Source organism: Nycticebus coucang, chromosome 2, assembly GCF_027406575.1.
Source record: "Nycticebus coucang isolate mNycCou1 chromosome 2, mNycCou1.pri, whole genome shotgun sequence".
In the NCBI taxonomy this organism is placed as follows: domain Eukaryota; kingdom Metazoa; phylum Chordata; class Mammalia; order Primates; family Lorisidae; genus Nycticebus; species Nycticebus coucang.
In genome coordinates, this window is record NC_069781.1 from 8,187,216 (window position 1) to 8,203,985 (window position 16,770).

General features: G+C 47.9%; 1 protein-coding gene across 2 annotated transcripts in view; it reads right to left on the reverse strand.

The window, feature by feature from the left end:
- Positions 1-16,403, reverse strand: part of PTPA (protein phosphatase 2 phosphatase activator) — a 35,143-nt gene extending 18,740 nt beyond the window's left edge. The window contains exons 1-4 of one of the 2 annotated variants that reach the window (XM_053560063.1): positions 16,121-16,401; positions 8,555-8,652; positions 6,420-6,506; positions 574-699 (exon numbers count right to left, since the gene is read on the reverse strand). In XM_053560063.1, the coding sequence (XP_053416038.1) occupies positions 574-699; positions 6,420-6,506; positions 8,555-8,652; positions 16,121-16,130 (321 nt within the window). In that variant the 5' untranslated portion in view covers positions 16,131-16,401. Of the gene's footprint in view, positions 1-573; positions 700-6,419; positions 6,507-8,554; positions 8,653-16,099 lie in introns of both variants that reach the window. The other variant, XM_053560054.1, reaches the window with a different exon arrangement.
- Between the last annotated feature and the right edge of the window lie 367 nt (positions 16,404-16,770).

Here is a 16,770-nt window from a genome sequence, read left to right on the forward strand (position 1 = left end):
CAGGGGCTGGGCTTGAACCTACCACCCTCAGCATATGGGGCCGGTGCCCTACTCACTGAGCCACAGGCGCCGCCCAAGAATATACTCGTCTATATTCTTCCAGGGTGTTTATGAAAATATGGGCAGTATGAACACTTATTTTTTCTTCTCTCTTACCAAAAAGTAGCTTACAAGTACAACCTTACACCTGACTCTTCTTTAACCTAACCATGAGTTACAGTTCTTTCCACTGAGTTTCCTAGACAGTTCCTTACCCTTTTTATAGCTGCATAGTACTCCATGTTGTGAACAGACTAGTTTAATTGATCCCCTATAGATGAATAATTGGGATATTTCCAATTTGTTGCTAATACAAACAATGACTTAATAAACAGCCTTGTGCAAAGGACTGGATATCCACGGTAGTAATTCCCAAAAGATGGCTAGGACAGAGGGTCAACGCATTTGGAACTGTCATTTTAACCCTCCTGTGATTCTGCCTGAAAGATCTAAACAATCCATGCCCTTCCTCATCTGCTACAAAATCACTCTCCCACCAGCCTAGCCCCCAGCCCTGTCCTATGGCAGTCTCACCTCATCGAGTTTGGCATACCAGGTCCTGTAGGCTTTATTCCCAAATCGAGAGGGCTGGTCCACTGGAGGAGTCTCATCAATCCACCTGTCCAGAGTGTTGAGAAGGGCAACCAGTTTCTCAATGGCCTATGGAGGCAAAACAGAGGGGACCAAGCCACAGTGACTAGTGGCCCCAGGCTAGGGCCATCAAGGAGAAATTCCACTTGCTTCTCAACAACATCCCTCAGCATGGTACTAACCAGCCATTCCCCTTGCTGTCCCCCTTTCTTCCGCACTGTCCTGAACACAAAGGAGCCTCAGGGGAGCACAATGAGCTTTGCAAAGAGGGAAGAGCACTAGGCTGACAGGATAGCGGTGGGGTGGCTGCAGCTCCTGGTTTCTACAGCCAGCCCACCTGGGAGGAGCTAATGGATAAACACAAACTTTTTGTTGTTGTTTTCTGAGACAGTCTTACTTTGTTGCCCTCAGTAAAGTGCCATGGTGTCACAGCTCACAGCAGCCTCAAACTCTTGGGCTCAAGAGCTTCTGTTGCCTCAGCCTCTCAAGTAGCTGGGACTACAGGCATGAGCCACACCTAGTTAGTTTTTTTCTATTTTTAGTAGAGATGGGTCTCACTCTTGTTCAGGCTGGTCTCGAACTCCTAAACTCAAGCAATCCACCTGCTTTGGCTTCCTAGAGTGCTAGGATTACAGGTATGAGCCACTGCACCCAGCCTATTAGAAACAGGATCTCTGTCACCCGGCTGGAGTGCAGTGGCAGCCTTAAACTACTGGGCTCAAGCCTCCCAAGTAGCTGGGACTGGCTTTGAGGTCTTTTGTTGAATACACAGTATCTACTTATCATAGAGCATAGAAATGTAAAGGGAAGAAAAAATGAAATGACCACCACTCTAGTCACCCTGAAATAAAGACTATAAACATTTTAATGTACCCTCTGTTTTGCCTTTTTATAGTGTTTTCTACTATTTAGTATGATTTGGAAGGCAGATATCTAAAATTCCATTTAGGCCAGGCGAGGTGGCTCATGCCTATAATCCTAGCACTCTGGGAGGCCAAGGCAGGTGGACTGCCTGAGTTCATAAGTTTGAGACACTCTGAGCCAGAGCAACACCTCATCTCTAAAAATAGCCAGGTGCTATGGTGGGCACCTGTAGCACCAGCTTCTTGGGAGGCTGAGGGAACAGAATCTCTTGAGCCCAAGAGTTTGAAGTTGCTGTGAGCTGTGATGCCCTGGCACTCTACCAAGGGTGACAAAGTGAGACTCTGTCTCAAAAAATAAAATAAAATAGAATACCATTGAGTTGCTGGGAGATCTTAAGAAAGTGACCTTAATTCTCTAAGCCTCAGTCTCTTCATCTCCAAATGGGGCTGGAGATAAATATCTCCTGAGGTGCACAGTGCTAGCATAGGCCACTGGTATAAAGGTATACACATGAATGCTTTCAACAACAGATCACAAGACACATTCTGTTTTGTAACCTGCTCCTTTTTCTCATGAACCTCATTCCACATCAACACGTCAACCTAAGTTTTTAACAGTCTTTACTAAGTGAATAATATTTCCTTGTACCAATGTATCAATTTATTTAGCTAACATCTCACTGTTAAAATGTTTGGGCTATTTTCAATTGTTTCACTATAATAAACAACAGCACTATGGTAAATGATCTTGCAACTCAACTTTTGTGGAAATGCTGAATCATCATGTGTATGGCTCTATAGGGCCCGTCTCCCTACACCTTTCCCACAGGAACCAGAGTGGAATTGGAGTCACAGGTGTGGGCAGCATTGGCAGACAAAATATTATTCAATGAAGAAAGTGAGTAAGACTATCCGTCCAAACCAAAGATCTGTGAGAGCAGCTGGACTGCAGGGTATTCCTTCCAGGTATGGCCCTTGGAAATAGGACAGCACTAGGGCTGGTGGAAATCTCCACCATGCAGAGGAGATTCAAGTGAGGCAGCCCTCAGAAGAGGATGCTGCCAGGAAGTGGATCTTGCCTGTTTCTATAAAGAGAAACCTCCAGGAAATCCTGACACTTGGTAGGAACTAGCAAAGTGATGCCACATGAGAAGTGACTGGGAGAGCAAGGCACATAAGGCCCACCATGATGTGCAGAGACCCTGCTGAGAGCTGGGTGTGCATGGGGGACAGGGATGAGGAGGAGGCAGACTTGACCCCCCTCCCCCCAGCTCCAGGAAGCCAAATCACATTGCAGTCCATATAAATAGTGTGCCCTGGCAGCGTACAACGTGACAATGGCCTTGAATGCTATTCTCTCTCACCTCTCCTTTACCTATGCTTAGGGCATGGGAGGATAGAAAAAAATTACCTGTAAGAGGAGAGATTTCCCTTTACACATGGTTGAGGCAGAGATGTGACATAAAGCTGCAGTGCTGAAATGTGACAGAGTGCTGCCAGAGCCTGGCTTTGTGAAGAACTAGGTCACCAGGGAACAGCTGATAAGCAAAGGCCAAACCTGACCCCATGCAGCAATGAGGGCTTATGATGGATGGCATGATAATCTTGACCCTAGAAAGCACTAGCAAGCCCAGATTCCCTGGGGATCTCAGTCTTAAGCCAGCCCCTGAAGGGGACAGAGAAGGCAGTTCTGAAGGCCACCACAGCCAGGCCCAAGCTGCTAGCTCAATGAATAATTAAAAGATTCCCAGCTCTTCTTTCTGGAGAGGACTTTTTGAATTAATGCAAGGGACTGCCTCTATTGTTTGGGAAGTAGAGAGAGAAGGGCTGGAGGGGGTGGGAACTGTGGGCTGTAACCCCTTTGAGACAAAAAAAAATAACTTAAACTACCCTCTCTTCTCCCTAGACCAGGATTTTTGGATTTCAAGGACCAGTAAAATCTTCCCTAAAATTTCATCAATTTTTTATCTTGCCCCCTTAGTATGTTAAAAAAAAAAAACAAACGAAAAACAAACCTCCTATCTACTATCACTTTTATTTTACAAAACTCAAAAATCTTAATCCTCAAAGGATAGGGAAGGCACAATCTCAAAACAAAAGTCAGCTTTCTAAACTTGGCTTGGCATCCATATAGCTCAGTGGTTAGGGAGCCAGCCATGTACACAGGGGCTGGCGGGTTCGAACCCAACCTGGGCCTGCTAAAGCAACAATGGCAACTACAACAAAAAAATAGCCGGGCGTTGTGGTAGGTGCCTGTAGTCCCAGCTACTTGGGAGGCTGAGGCAGGAGAATCGCTTGGGCCCAGCAGTTTGAGGTTGCTGTGAGCTGTGATGCCATATCACTCTACCGAAGGCGACATACTAAGACTCTGTCTCAAAAACTAAATAAATAAAATAAAAATAAAAATAAAAAAATAAACTTAGGCCTAGGCAAGCTCACTACATCACCCTGGCTGTACTCTCTGCTCTGGACACTGGAAGCTCAGGCAGCTGTGCCAAGTAGGCAGAGAGCACCTGAGTGTGACCCCCACATACTCTGAGCCACATCTGCTGCTGCCCCTCCCAGCTGTGGGCAGAGTTGGGAGACCTCTGGAGACCAAATCAGCCATCTCTGCCTACCAAGTGAGGCAGACCACTGTTCTGGCACTAGGGTGAACCCCAGTTCAGAAAGCAACAATGCTATGGAAAATGAGAACTGAATAATACCTAATGAGAACAATAGTTAATAAAGATATCTAGCATGTGTTAGGTGCTGTGCAAAAACACCCACATGTAAGATGTCAGTGAATCCTCCCCTGGACCACAAATAGGTCTTTTGACTCTTACCAATCTACAGATGAGGAAATAGTCAGAAATGACAAGGTCACTAGTTTGGAAGCAATAAGTTACCCAAATTCAGTCAGCCTGACTCCAGCTAACACAATACCTGGCTGGAATGATGTCTACCATCAAAGCCTCAGGGGCAATTAAGGAACCTGAAAGGGATTTGGCAGCTAGGGATTTGCTAGGGTAATTACAACATCCCCCTTTAATTAACCTTCCCCCTCAACACTCCTGGCCACTGAGCACAGCTGAGCATCCCTCCCCACAGGCTCAGGGAAGAGCCTCTCCACCCCCAGCCATCCTATATCCAGAGCCATGGTCCCAGAGCATTGTGTGCACCCAAAAGAAATTCAAAAACCACTGGTGGGCTAGGTCCCAAGCCTATCCCCTGTATAGGCCTGACTTCCCTCAAGTGAACAGAACAGGACCTTGGCTACTCAGCAGTCAGATAAGGCCCAAGAACAGGCAGCTCCACTTGGGGCCAGGTATGAGGGCTAAGGGGACAATGTTAGGTTCTGGAAAGGTAGAGAAATTGGGCCAAGCAGGGCAGGGCCAGATCTTTCCCAATCAGCCCCAGACTGTGTCCAGGCAACTGAGTGAACCAAGGCACTGAGAGAGGCTGGTCAGGCCTGGTGTCTATGATAAGAGGCTCAAGGTGGCTCTGGGCCAACTGGAACATGAACACAAGAGGCCACTGGAGGCCTGGGCCCTAGCCCTGGAAGATGGCAACCCCAGCAAAAGCAAATAGCCTGCAAGACCACACCTTCTGCTGGGAATCTGCCTCCCCATAGCTCTTGTCCTCCCTACACTAAGTCTTTCTCTGAAATGACATCCGAAAGGTACATCTCAGGCAGTATGAACCCAAAGGCAAAGAATACTGTGCCTTTTTTTTTATTTTTTTTAGAGACAGAGTCTCACTCTATCGCCCTTGGTAGAGTGCAGTGACATCACAGCTCACAGCAACCTCCAACTCCTGGGCTTAGGCGATTCTCTTGCCTCCGCCTCCCAAGTAGCTGGGACTGCAGGTGCCCGCCACAACACCCAGCTATTTTTTTGTTGCAGTTTGACTGGGGCCAGGATTGAACCTGCCATCCTCAGTATATGGGGCCGGTGCCCTACACACAGAGCCACAGGCGCCACCCCGACATGTGTGTGCCTTTTGACTCAGCATTTTCACTTCTGAAAATGAATCCTTAGGAAACATATCTAGGTGCAGGGATGTTCAGGGCAGCAGTGTTTAGGGATATAACCTAAAGTCTAAGGTCAGGGGGTTATTTCAATAAATGAGGGCACACTGCACAGAGACAGTCATTTACACTGTAGGGAAAGAGCCACTCAAGACTTCCCAAGGTGTGCGCTGTCAATCAGGCTGCCCCAGATGTTTGATATGGGGGAAAACATAGCAGAGGTCAGCTTTCCTGTTAATGTTATACATGTTTCTATTAGAGAGCTATCCAGTGAGCAAGTTTACTTCTTTTGTAATCTTTTTTAATTTCAATGGTTGTAGAAAAACACCAGTTAGCAAAAACGCAGGCTGTAAAACAACATAGTTCCTTTGATCCCAATTCTATAATTATCCGCCTATTCAGTGGGTAGAGCACCAGCCCCACATACTAAGGGTGGTGGGTTTGAACCTGGCCCCAGCCAAACTGCAACGAAAAAATAGTCAAGCGTTGGGCAGTGCCTGTGGCTCAAGGAGTAGGGCGCCGGCCCCATATGCCGAGGATGGTGGGTTAAAACCCAGCCCTGACCAAAAAACTGCAAAAAAAAAAAAAAAAAAAATAGCCAGGCATTGTGGCAGGCGTCTGTAGTCCCAACTACTCAGGAGGCTGAGACAAGAGAATCGCCTAAGCCAAGGAGTTGGAGGTTGCTGTAAGCTGTGATGCCACAGCACTCTACCAAAGGTGACAAAGTGAGACTCTGTCTCTAAAAAAAAAAGGAAAGAGAAATAATAGACACCAAAATGTAAAATGCATGTGTGTTTGAGTGATCTTATTTACTCAAATAAGATTTGAGTAAATCTTTGAGTGGCGGGCACTGAACCCATGTGATTCTCTGGAGCTATTTGGGGAAGGCAGCTGCAGCAGGCTCCTCCTGTGCCTACCTCAGAGACTTTGTACTCGAAGGTCAGCTTCTTCCCCTTCACGCCTTCGTTGAGGGTGAGGATGAATCCGATGTAGTCAGCGTATGCCTACCAAACAGAGGGGACAGTGAGGATGGGGAGAGAGGGGCAGACCCCCTATGCAACCCCCAGCTCCACCCACTTACCAGAGACCTGCCTCTAGCTCCAACTCAGTAGCAGGATAAGTACAAAGATAATGTTAACACCCCACCCTTACCCTCCAAAAAAGCTGTCAAGCCAGTCACCACAGTTAACATCCTGACCTCCAACAAGTGTTCAGTGAATACTCACTACTGCTGCCAGCAGTTTCTTTACCCAATCCCATGAGGTAGACACTACTGCTGTCTGCATTTTACAGATGAGAAAACCAAGAGAACTGAGTTACTATCCAAGGTCCTCCAAAGACTAAGATCTCATTAGACATGGAGCTAAGGCCCAGCAAGCCTAACCCCAAAGCTGAATGGCTAAAAGCATGCCACCATGCCAATATAACCAGGACGACTTCAAGGCATATCATCAGGGGCCCTCCCCCAGTAATCTTCCAAATGTCTTTCCCACCGGAGACCCGCCAGATTGTCTGACTGTAGGATGGGTGCCTGCTCCCAGGAGAAGAGCTGTTTTCTGCCCACAGCGAGGTCTCCCAGCACACCTATCCCCAGGTGTCAATTGGACACGCCATTCTCTGCTAGGCTGCAGTTACACGTGGCACAGGGATAAGAAAGCACTGATGTGCAGGCCCCCAGAGACCCAGTTGCTGAGAGCAAGGGATTCCTGTTCATTCTTCTTTTCCATCCCTTTTCCCTCCCATTCTCTGCCTTCTGCCTTATCCAACCAATATGGATGCTGGGATGTCCACAGCAATCCCTAAGACGAGCCCTGAGAACCAACCACTTAATAACTAGAAGGGAACAGTCCTCTACCAGGATCCTCCGGCCAGCCCATGGTATGACACCCAACAGCCCAGGTGGGTTATCGAGAGCACCCCTTCCAGTCCAGGGCAAGTCTGAGCCCTTGTCCTGTGTGTAGCCAGTGTTCACCATCATTCCCATCTGCAAAGTACACTGGAATACACAGATAGAAAGCAGCAAGGGGAAGGGAATATCTAACAATATCTGGAGACATTTTGGGTTGTGACAGCTGGGGGACAGGATATTACAGGTACCTAGTAGGTAGAAACCAGGGACGTTACTAAGCACCATACAATGCACATGACAGCCCCTACCACCAAGAACAACCCACCCCAAAACTGTCTACAGTGCTGCGGTTGGGAAACCCTGAGGTAAAGCAACCAAGATGAGGAGAGGACTCAGACCGGGCCCTTGAGCAGCTAGAGGACTGAGCTGTCACTAAGCTAAAGGGACTCTTTATCCCAGTGAAAACATGATAACCATCTCCAAATATGTAGAGGGCAGGCTTGTGAAAGAGGAACCAGACAGGGTTGGATGGCCTCAAACCCCAGTGAGGAAAAGGCCTAGAAGCTGAAGCAATGTAAGCACAGCAGACTCCTCACGGAGAACCTGCCAGCCATCTGTACAAGCGCTACTCTCTAGCCCTGATGACCAGAGGAGTAGGTGCCTGACAGGAACTGGGCCCAAAGCCTTCCCTGAGAATTTGAAATTGACTTTCTTTTTCTCAGTCTGTCTTTCCATAGCCTGTATTTGAAACATGGGAGGTACAGCTGCTCTCTTTTGCCAACCATTTGGGCTGAGCGGGATTTTCAGGTCAAGTCTCATCCCTGGCCAAGGGTCACATAAGATAACCTCTTTCTCCTTGGACACACTGGCTCCCACTCTTACTGTTACTTGCAGCCAAGATCAAAGTGACCGACTCTACCATTGAGAACACTTGCTTCAGTCAACAGAGTAACATTCAAGAGGCAGTGGTTTATGAAATACCAGCAGCAGAACTCTTCAGGGTTACCCTGGTGCTGGTCCTGAGACCTTCTATATAAAACATTCTGGAAGGAACACTCAGCTTCCCCAGCTCACTCCCTAGCTTCTGACAGCTCAGGTTGTAAGGGCAAGACAGCCCCAGTCATGCCCAGAAGACGACTGTCTTTGAAAAAGCCCATGTTTCTCACCCTTGTTCAGACCCGACAATGCAGACATCACTGGTACCTGAGAACGCTTCCATTTGCCCATGTCTGGAACTGTATGGATCTCCTTTTTTGGAATGATGAAATTCTGAGTGGCTGGAGGGATCTCCTCCAAAGAATCTTAACAAAGAAAATGAAAAAGCAAATCAGTAAATGGAATATTCCCCATAACAAATTCATTCTCTCTCTCTCTCTCAAATCCAGATTCTAAAACCTAAGCCCTAGCACAAACCAGACATACTAAACCTACTGGTCTCCTACCTTTCCTCACCCTGCATGGAAGAAAGACTAGGGCAGCAGTGACAATATCTTCAATAACCATGTCCTCCCTTCCCACTCTCCACTCAAGCAGTATGGTTAGAAAAATAAGGGCGGCGCCTGTGGCTCAAAGGGGTAGGGCGCCGGCCCCAAATGCCGGAGGTGGCAGGTTCAAAACCAGCCCTGGCCAAAACTGCAAAAAAAAAAAAAAAAAGAAAAGAAAAGAAAAAGAAAGCCAAGGTGACATTTTAGACATACACAGCCCATTGAAAGAAGAAAAAAAAATACAAATTGCAACAAACATTTGAGAAAAAACCTAACCTCCAGCAAAGACATGTAAATTATGAGATATGTATATAAATATATATATCTTTTCCCAATAAGGTTGGCAGATTAAAGACAACTGGCATTGGGTGGTGCCTGTGGCTCAAGGAGTAGGGCGCCGGTCCCATATGCTGGAGGTGGAGGGTTCAAACCCAGCCCCGGCCAAAAAAAAAAAAAAAAAAGACAACTGGCATTAGTTCTGGGAAAGGGAAACAGGACCCCTCCTGGTATCCTTAGCAGGTATCCCTCCTGCTAAGGAGGCAACTCAGCATTGATTGTCTGCTGAAATAAAAATTGCATATAGCCCACAAGGCAACACTTCTACTCCATACATGCTCAAAGAAACAGAGATACATACAAATGTGCTTGTTGCATTGGAAAAAAAAATTAGAAACAACCTAAATATCAATTGATAAAATAATGAGTAAATAATGATATACCCCTATAATGGAATATTATGGGCTTTTTATCTTATTTATTTATTTTTTATTTTTATTAATTTTTTTTTTGTAGAGACAGAGTTTCACTTTATGGCCCTCGGTAGAGTGCCATGGCGTCACACAGCTCACAGCAACCTCCAACTCCTGGGCTTAAGCAATTCTCTTGCCTCAGCCTCCCGAGTAGCTGGGACTACAGGCGCCCGCCACAACGCCCGGCTATATTTTTTTTGTTGTTGTTGCAGTTTGGCCGGGGCTGGGTTTGAACCCGCCACCCTTGGCATATGGGGCCGGCGTCCTACTCACTGAGCCACAGGCACTGCCCTATTTATTTATTTTTGAGACAGAGTCTCACTCTGTTACTCTGGATAGAGTGCTGTGGCCTCATCATAGTTCATAGCAACCTCAAACTCCTGGGCTCAAGAGATCCTCCTGCCTCAGTCTCCCAAGTAGCTGAGATTACGGGCGCCTGACACAGCCCCTCTGTTTTTAGTAGAGACAAGTTCTCACTTTAGCTCAGGCTGATCTCAAACTCCTGAAGTCAAGCAATCCACCTGCCTCCTTGAGTGCTAGGATTACAGGCGTGAACAACCATGCCCGGCTTTAATATGGGCTTTTTAAAAGAATAGAATCTATACGGCTGACATAGAAAAGACAGCCTAGGGTGGGACCTTGGTGTGTGTCACACCTTTGGGGGGCAAGACGTGATTGTAAGAAGGACTTTACCTAACAAATGCAATCAGTGTAACCTGGTTTCTTGTACCCTCAATGAATCCCCAACAATAAAAAAAAAAAAAAGCCTAGATATTAAGAAAGAAAACTGTTACATTATATACAGTATTATCTCATACTTGTAGAAACTTGTTTCTATCAGGAAACATGCTGATATAAACATATTGGTACAGCCATGCACTGCACTTATAACATTTTAGTCAGCCAACGACAAACCGAATATATGTGGCACACAGAACAATGGTGGTCCCACGAGAGTATAATGGAGCACATGCAGAAACCTGATATTGGCACTTGCTGCTGGCACTGCAGACCTAGTAGGGGTAATGACTGATATTCAGGAATGGGGCTGGGATGTTTGGCTTTTCATATGAAAATACATACCCAAGGCCAGGTGTGGTAGCCCACGCCTATAATCCTAGCACTCTGAGAGTTCAAGGCGGGTAGATTGCCTGAGCTCACAGGTTCCAGACCAGCCTAAGCTACAGCAAAGACCTCATCTCTAAAAATAGCTTAGCACAGCTTGGCGCCTGTGGCTCAAGCGGCTAAGGCGCCAGCTACATACACCTGAGCTGGCAGATTCGAATCCAGCCTGGTGCCCGCCAAATAACAGCTGCGACCAAAAAATAGCCGGGTGTTGTGGCGGGTGCCTGTAGTCCCAGCTACTTGGGAGGCGGAGGCAAGAGAATCGCTTGAGCCCAGGAGTTGGAGGTTGCTGTGAGCTGTGATGCCACAGCACTCTTCCCAAGGCAACAGCTTGAGGCTCTGTCTCAAAAAAAAAAATGGCCTGGCGTTGTGGCGTGCACCTGTAGTCTCAGCTACTTAGGAGGCTGAGGCAAGAGGATCACTTAAGCCTGAGAGTTTGAGGTTGCTATGAGCTAGGATGCTACAGCACTCTACCAAGGGCAACAAAGTGAGACTCTGTCTCAAAAAAAAAAAATACCCAAATATATACGTAATATATGTATATAATACATATAATATGCGTGTGTGTGTGTATTCTATGATTCTATGATTTTTGCACAAGAGAAAATCACCTCAGGTTACATTTCTCAGACCACAGCCCAGTTATCATTAGGCAACACATAACTGTATATGCACTGGAAAAATCTGAAGAATTAGATACCAAAGTTACTGACGGTCATCTCTATGGGGTGTGATTTATAAAGGACTTCCACTTGCTAAGTTACATATTACTTTTAAATACAAGTATATAGTACTTTTGTAATCCGAAAAAGGACACAATTTTCAATGGAATTTCTACATTTTCTAGAACATGAGGGAAAGGAAAACCCAGGGCATTTCAATGTGCTGGCCTAGAAGCAAGCTTCACACCAAAGCTAACCGCTTACTAGAAGCAGCCTCTCTAGCCAAAGGTATCTTCCCCAAACTGTCAGACTCTCTTCACTTGGTGACATTGGGAAATATAAGCCCTCAATCCTTTATTCATAATACGAAGATTCAAAAAGCTCTGAAAATGTAAAGCTTTTAAATAAGTTTAGCACAAGCTCATTTGGTATAATACCTAAACTGAAATGAAGACATTTATAGGTTTTGTGTATCTCACTTAGTAAGGGGATTTATATATTTGCTGAAGTAATTTTGATTATGGGGTGCTGCTTTCTGAGATATGAAAAATACTGAATTCTGAGCGAAGCCTGTGGCTCAGTGAGTAGGGCGCCGGCCCCATATACCAAGGGTACCAGGTTCAAACCCGGCCCCAGCCAAACTGCAACAAAAAAATAACTGGGCATTATGGCAGGTGCCTGTAGTCCCAGCTACTCGGGAGGCTGAGGCAAAAGAATAGCCCAAGCCCAGGAGTTGGAGGTTGCTGTGAGTTGTGATGCCACAGTTGTGAGTGTGAGTTGAGGGCGACAAAGTGAGACTCTGTCTCTAAAAAAAAAAAAAAAAAAGAAAGAAAGAAAAGAAAAATACTGAATTCTATAGCCAGGAATTGTGGTGGGCGCCTATAGTCCCAGCTTCTTGGGAGGCTGAGGCAAGAGAATCACTTAAGCCCAAGAGTTTGAGGTTTTTGTGAGCTGCAACGCCATGGCACTCTACCAAGGGCGACACAGCAAGACTCTGTCTCCAAAAAAAAGAAAATTGAATTCAAAAACATACCTGGCCCCAAAGATTTTGGATAGGGAGTTGTAGACCGGGAATTTATAATTGGAAAAGTACTTTTGTAATCAGAAAAAAAGCCACAATTTTAAATGGAGTTTCTATATTTTCCAGAAGGTGGGGGGAAGAGAAGAGAGGGAAGAGTAAAGAACAGTCAGGCTGGGCACGGTGGCTCACGCCCGCAATCCCAGCACTCTGCAAGGCCGAGGCGGGTGGATCGCCTGAGCTCATGAGTTTGAGATCAGCCTGAGCAAGAGTGAAACCCCATCTCTACTAAAAATAGAAAAACTGAGGCAAGAGGCTCACTTGAGCCCAAGAGTTGGAGATTGCTATGAGCTGTAACACCATGGCACTCTACCTAGGGCAACAGTTTGAGACTGTGACTCAAAAAAAAAAAAAAGAACAGTCACTCACAAGGCAGTATAAATTTGTCCTATGGCTTTTCTCCTAAAACCTAGCTGACATCAGCTGCTTGAAGAAAAAGGGACAGAGACCTAAGAAAGCCCTGGAACGTGTGACATTTAGGGGATTGAGCCTTCTGGAGAGGTCCTGAGGGAAGAAAGTGCCAGGAGACTTGGAGACCTAAGAAGGACAGAGAATCTGAGCTATGAACAAAACAAACCTCAGCACTTAAAAGTCAAACCAGGGCCACAGAAGACCAGCAGCTCTCTTCTCCTCCCACCTGTCCTTCAAGCCCTATTCCCAGAACCCAAGACTGAGGCCCCTACTGTTAGTAAATTGGTACTTTACGTAAGATGCTGCATTAAAAGCTTTGTAGGCCAGGCTGGTAACCCAACCACATTGTTTTTATGGGAAAATGTGTTCCACATTCCAAATCATCAACTTGCAATTGATCTTTGGGAACGCAGCCCATTTGTAAGTGTGAGAGAACTGTTCTCTGCCAGGGGACAGCCCTCTTGACATTATTTCACAGGGATATTATTTCAAGGGGAGGAAAGCCCCCAGACCAGTCTCTGTTCCCCAGCAAAAACCTACCTTACAAGCAGCACTGTACCAAAATATTTACAAAATACTCTCTGTGTAGCCTCCCCTGTAGCTGAAGCAGCTAAGGTGCCAGCCACATACACCAGAGCTGGCGGGTTTGAATCCAGCCCCAGCCTGCCAAACAACAATGACAACTACAACCCCCCAAAAAAAGCCAGTCATTGTGGCAGGCGCCTGTAGTCCCAGCCCAGGAGTTGGAGGTTGCTGTGAGGTGTGATGCCACAGCACTCTACTCAAGGCAACAGCTTGAGGCTCTGTCTCAAAAAAAAAAATACTCTCTATGTGTTAGCCACCTCTTGGTAAAATTTGTAAGGAATATCCAATAAATAAAGGTATACTTAGCTACAATTTCCCATTTTGCCTATGTGTGAAGACTTTAGGGACACCGTGTACACTAGCCTCATTATAAGAGATCACTAAGGCTGGCTCAGTGCCTGTGGCTCAAGCGGCTAAGGCACCAGCCACATACACCTGAGCTGGCGGGTTCGAATCCAGCCCAAGCCCACTAAACAACAATGACGGCTGCAACCAAAAAATAGCCGGGCATTGTGGTGGGCGTCTATAGTCCCAGCTAATTGGGAGGCGGAGGCAGGAGAATCACTTGAGCCCAGGAGTGAGAGGTTGCTGTGAGCTGTGACGCCACATTGTACCCAGGGTGACAGCTTGAGGCTCTGTCTCAAAAAAAAAGAGAGATCACTAAGGCTCAGAGGCTATAACTTGCCAAGCAGAACCAGGTCAGCATGACTCCAAAATCCAATGCTTTCACCACTACACGAGTTAAAAACTTTCCACTTCTTTCAAAAAGTCCTATCTCAAACTTCAAAGAAGACCACCTCTAGGAACCTGAATCTTTCCAGCCATGGATAAGCCCTCTGAGCCTTCCCCTCTTTCCCTGCACAGGCCCTCTCCTCACCTTACCCCTACTCATCTTCAGAGTCGCATTCCTTTCACTGATAATTCTGGTTGCATTACATCTCATATCTCTTGATGTCATTACACCAGAACTTCTAAGAACACAACCACAGAGATTTTGTACAAAATAAAGGACTGGTTTTGAATGCACTAACAAACCAAACCAGCCCTTTGTCCATCTGTTTTTGGGAGCAGAGAGAAGATGTTTCAAAATTTCTCTCTTCTGAGATCTTCTCGGGGATCACAAAATTTAAGACAAGGCATAAAGAATACCAAATGCCTTCATAATACTAGCTGTGTTTAGCCAACCTATTTGCTCCGCTGTCAGAATTTTAAGTTATCTATAGCCAGTCCTTCTGACCTCAAGGGGGGTTAGCAAACAGCCTTCTCCTTGTCCAGGGCAAGACAGCAAAGTCTCTACAACAAGATCCTTCCCAGCCAGCAGGATGGCTCACGCCTGTAATCCTAGTACTCTGGGAGGCCAAGGCAGGAGAATCACTTGAGCTCCACAGTTCAAGACCAGCCTGAGCAAGAGTGAGACCTTGTCTCTACTAAAAATATAAAATATTAGTTGGGCACTGTGTCCCTCACCAGTAGTCCCAGCTACTCAGGAGGCTGAGGCAAGAGGATTGCTTGAGTCCTAGAGTTTGAGGCTGCTGTGAGCTACGCTGACACCACAGCACTCCAGCCTGAGCAACAGAACAAGACTCTAGTCTCAAAAAAGAAAACACGGGTGGCGCCTGTGGCTCAAAGGAGTGGGGTGCTGGTCCCATATGCCAGAGGTGGCGGGTTCAAACCCAGCCTTGGCCATAAACTACAAAAAGAAAAAAAAAGAAAAGAAAACACAAGATCCTTCCCTAGCACCTCCATCTCAGTTATCTGAGATGAACTTTTTTTTTTTTTTTTGTCGTTTTTGGTGGGGGCTGGGTTTGAACCCGCCACCTCCGGCATATGGGGCCTGTGCCCTACTCCTTTGAGCCACAGGTGCCGCCCAGAGATGAACTTTTTAAAAAGTGGCCAAGGTGTGGGCGGCGCCTGTGGCTCAAGGAGTAGGACTCCGGCCCCATATGCCGGAGGTGGCGGTTCAAACCCAGCCCCGGCCAAAACTGCAAAAAAAAAGAGGCCAAGGTGTAAATAAAAGTTACACAAGGTGATGCCAGAGAGACTCTCATCTCCTTGCACAACCAGCCTTTTAAAATTAGTGGTTTAGACGCCAAGGGCGGTTTCTCTCAATAAATTCTCCCAACTGAAACCCCCCTCCCCCACCAGCCCAACACACAAGAGGGAGAGAGGACAGGTGGACGAACGATGAGAAAGGCAAAGCAGCAGCTGAAAATGCCGGCGAGGCTGAGCACCGCTACCTCGCCCAGCACAGTCTAACACAGCAGACAGCCACATCTGAATCACTTTTGCCTCCATCCCTGGCATCTTTCCCGGCTGGTCTACAGCGTACTCAAGCACGCGCTGCCCAGATGTGGAAAAGCCCTCCCTCTAGCCGCGGTGCTGCCCGCCAGGCACTCCCCACGTCCCAGGGTCGCGGCCCACCCAGCCGCCCTTTGCTGCCCCAGGTTCTCACCCTCTCCCCGGAGCCCCCAGACCACCTCTGCCCTCAGGCCCTTCCACTCCCGTCCCCCACACTCCCGAAGCCCACAAGCTGTTGCCTCCATGTCCTGACCGCCCCCCAACCCCCCACCACACCCCTTACCCGCCCCCACGCCGGGCACCGCCCCCGCGCCCCCGCGCCCCCACCCAGTGCGGCTCTGCCCCGCCGACCCTACCTGGCGGCGCCTGCCGCTCACCCTCAGCCATCTTGGTCCCGCCAGGAGCCGGCCCGATGCCTGCAGTCCCCGCTCACTTTTCACCCCGCACCCGCCCTCTCTTCCCCGGCCACACCACAGGCTCCGAGCTTTCCGAAGAAAAATGAGCACCGGCTATAACCGAAAACCGAGAATTAAAGTCCCCCCGGAGCAGACGGCCGCCATGTCGGTGCGGGGCGCTCAGGGAGCATGCCCACTAACGGCCGGCTCGCGGCGGTCGCGTCGACGGGGGCGGCGGCCATGTTGGTGCGGGGCACACGGGGCGCATGCGCGCCAACGACGGTCCAGCCACCCCGCCGTGGCCGCCATGCTTTTGCGGGGCGTCAAGTTTCGTTGGTGCGCAGCCCTGTTTTTGCGGGGCGGTTCCCAGATGTCATCTTTGTGAGTGACACTGACATTTCCCGGTCAACATGGCTGTGTCTCCCTACTACTCTTAGAGTTACCCTCAAGGGGTCCAGACAGACTCGGAGGAGTCCACACCACCACCTCTAGCAGCTTAGACGGCATTTGGAGGTGGGAGAGAGAGCTGGACAGTGACCTCCGTCCTGCCTCCTCCCCGGACTTCGATGCCTCGCGGGGTCCGGCAGTAGCTAACTCTCGCAGGGCTCCGCCCTCGGGCCCCGCCCAGGCGG